The 3,734-nt window shown below is 39.5% G+C and overlaps 1 protein-coding gene across 1 annotated transcript in view; it reads left to right on the forward strand.

Annotated features, from left to right (window-relative positions):
• Window positions 1-2,238, forward strand: part of LOC106812016 (lysM and putative peptidoglycan-binding domain-containing protein 3-like) — a 4,860-nt gene extending 2,622 nt beyond the window's left edge. The window contains exons 2-3 of the mRNA XM_014815766.1: window positions 228-463; window positions 840-2,238. Of these exons, the coding sequence (XP_014671252.1) occupies window positions 228-463; window positions 840-1,406 (803 nt within the window). The 3' untranslated portion in view covers window positions 1,407-2,238. The remainder of the gene's footprint in view (window positions 1-227; window positions 464-839) is intronic.
• The last annotated feature ends 1,496 nt before the right edge of the window (window positions 2,239-3,734 follow it).

The raw sequence follows: 3,734 nt of genomic DNA on the forward strand, positions 1-3,734 counted from the left end.
TATCTCTATGTTCTGTCATGCATGTGGGGGTCCCAAATATCCAACAACTATGACAATGCGTTCATTGGACAAATACCATTTAGAAACACATAATTTGGTTATTGTTACCTGATAATTCAAATCGGTCACTACACCGCACAATGGTTTTTAATATCACGCTCATAATTTGATGTATCTAAGTTCTAACCAGAATTTAAGGAATGCATTTGTGTGCGCACGTGTTTCAGGAAAGCATAAGAACGACAACGGCTTTCAGTATTACACCTTTGACAATGCCGGCACCGAAGACGATGAACTCACTGCAGACGACGTCGTCGAGATGTCGGATGTACGGCAGAGGGGCACCGGTCTGCAGGCAGAACGGTGTGTGCAGAAAAAGACGGATGAACCACCCACTTTCATCGACAGGCGAATTAAACCCGGTGATACTCTGCAGAGCTTGGCTCTTCAGTATGGATGTCCGGTAATTAACCGTTACATGTTTAGTTTAACGAGAGATGCTCAGAGATAAAAACAATGTTGACATCTAATTCTAACAAGTCTGCCTTAATTCTGCATGTAGTCTTTATGTATCTGAGAGACATGTTATTATTGCTATAAATGTGCAAGGCACAATTATTAATAGCAGCTGTTCTGTGGTACTCACCTTGTTGAAGGCAGAAACTAAAATGCTCGTCACAATTATTCTTGCTTTTAGCCAGTAGGTAATAGGTCAGTTGTGACACTGCCATAATGAGTAAACAGTCAAGTTTTTTCTATATCTACCTTATTTAGCAAAACAGTATATGTATCTTATTATGAAATTAATGCAAATTATATTTATTTTCTTCTGTATGTAGGTGGCTGAAATAAAACGCATCAACAATCTTGTAACCGACCAACAGTTCTTCGCCTTAGTAGATGTCAAAATTCCATTGAAGAGGTACGGTCTACTGGCCGACATTATTTCCACGGAGAACATCATTGCATCCACGTCTTCTGAGACAGGCCGCAAGGCCAGGCGGAGAACAGTCTCATGTTCAGATGTACCACTGAGTTCTGATGAGGAAACTATATTTGTGAGGACCATAAGCATACGTGACCAGCTGAATGGCTCGACTTCCAGAGACGCTCGGACGTTTCTGGAAAGCATGGACAAGGACCTGGAAAAGATTCGGCAGTCGACGTCTTCGTACAAAGGCTCACTGGAAGAAGTGAAGCAGACGTTAACGTGCAAACGGTTTTATCCCATAGAGAAGATGTCCATTTTCAATGGCACTGACTGCGGAATCAGGTGGTGGAATGTTGTTGTAGTTATGATTCTTGTTGCGATACTCGTGCCACTGGCTTATGTCGTTTACATGGAACTGAACAAGAGAAACATTACATCATCGGCTTCCATATCAAATACAACGGAAGGATCCTAGCAAAGCATCTTGGATAGATGGATGATATGCGTGTGTGGTAAAGTTTAATTACATTACCACATAACGAGCAATATCAAACCTGCCCATGACAAGTAGCCACGTGTCTCCATTGGTCATTTCTAATGGCCAGAGTGCTGCAGCAGTAGTTTAGCAGGAAAACATCACCATGAGAATCCTTGATGCCAAAGGTTGTGCCTCTAAATCCTAAAATCTGTATATTCATTTGACATATATATCAGGAGTTAATAAAAGACCAATTTGTCTTTTATTAACTCCTGATATATATGCATGTTAATTTGTTTCAATGATAAACTGAACTGAGTAGTAGAATGTACTATATTGAGTAATAAACCAATATCTCTAAGCAATGTAAGGTAAATGAGGTGTGGCAAAAGCTGTGATCTTTTATTATTCCTCAACCTGGCTCGTTTTCATCATAAGAAAAAAAAATATTGACAAACGCAAACAAGTATGATAAATATCTGTGTAAATTTGATAGCTTCAGTGTTGGAGCAATTGAACATTATAACAAGTACATGCATTATTACCACTGTGGTGTTGTGTACAGGGTAAAAAAAAATGTTGTATGTACTGGTTGCACTCTGGAATGTGAATGGTGTTTAAAGTTCAGTTTCATATCTTATGATAATCATGTTGCCTCGAATTGATAAGGAGTCATAGAAGTTATCACTTTTTCTTGTGCTTTTACAAGCAAAAGGTATACCACATTATGATTACCACAGAATGAAATTGAGCTTTTACACCAGATAATATACATAAATATATTTATTGTATAATAAAAAGCTATTATGTACATATCTGTAAAATGATATTTTTGCTGTTATAAGTTGTGTTGATCCATGAGACTTGTTTTTGTAACGTTTTACGCAACTAAAAACAGGTCCGCAACAGGTCAAGGCCACCGTGTAGTTATAGATGTCACAATGTGACAATGACAAATTCAAAACCGTATGTGTGGCCACATGGTTTTATCCTACTGTGTAAGCTTGCAGGGTGTCAATCCTATACCTTAATTTAAAGGATGAAAAATATTTGTAACCCTATATCTTTGATCCCCATTTTTAACAAACGCCGTTTTTTTGATTGTCCTTGCATAGCAAATGTAAATATTAGCCTCGTTCACACGAGACCTCGTATTTATGAAATACGGTATTTGCGAAATACCGAATCTGAGACAAAAGCCTCGTTCACACGAGACCTCGTATTTATGAAATACGGTATTTGCGAAATACCGAATCTGAGAGCTGATTCGCGGCTCCAGAAATACGGTATTTGCGAGCTGCGAGCTGCTTTAAACAATCAAGCGAACAATGCGAAATAAAACAATGCAATGCGCACCAACTTCCGATAAAATACGTAGACTGGTCCGCGCTCGACAGTTCACTCGCGTTACACTGGAACTGTCGAACGCGGACCAGTCTCATAAAATACACGGCTTCAGAAATCGGTATTTAGCGTTCACACGAGGAAATGCGCGGTCCAAGAGATCGGTATTTCTCAAGCATGGCAAATTATTCGGGGTCTGGGAAGCCGCGTATTTACATCAAATACCGGATCTGTTTAGAATACCGTATTTCTTGGACCGCGCATTTGCCTCGTGTGAACGCTAAATACCGGATTTCTGCTACGTGTGAACGCTGCTGATGTTATCTACAATGTCTCTACACAACTGTGTGGCAGCCACAGCTGCTGCTCGGGACGTCTTCTACTCTCAATTGCGTGCTAAACAACTCGCCTCGATTGTGTTAACCTTCACTTGTTAAGCACATCGCACAGTTTCTTGCCTCAACGGGGGGGGGGGGGGCAAACACTTGCAGGCTCACACTTCTAAACCTGCCTAGTACATGTAGGCTATGCATTCAGTTACACAATTGAAATAATATATAACACGCATGTAGCCGACCACCGACTGCCTTTATTTGTAACAGTCTGATAAGTTACAGAATGTGATATACACATACACATAGTAACCTGTTGTGCGACGCACTAAAATGCCAACCGTTTAAAAACGAGCTAATTTTGTTAAGAGGAAAAACTTGTGACCGATGTGAGAATTCCTGTGCATTTATAAAGCATTTAATCTAGTAATCAGTTTAGTTCTCAGAAAGTCACACATTAACCTTATACCACTAATATGAAAAACTAGGCCTAACGGGTACATGTACATATCATCAACATAATCCACCTCCATGTACTACTAAAAATATAACCTGTATGAATCCTTGGATGAATGGATCTCAGTGGTGTGCATTCACGATATAAAAATTGTAAGACTGGTTTTATTATAGTTAACAATCTTACTCTCGT

The sequence above is a fragment of the Priapulus caudatus genome, unplaced genomic scaffold (assembly GCF_000485595.1).
Source record: "Priapulus caudatus unplaced genomic scaffold, Priapulus_caudatus-5.0.1 Scaffold600, whole genome shotgun sequence".
In the NCBI taxonomy this organism is placed as follows: Eukaryota; Metazoa; Priapulida; class Priapulimorpha; order Priapulimorphida; family Priapulidae; genus Priapulus; species Priapulus caudatus.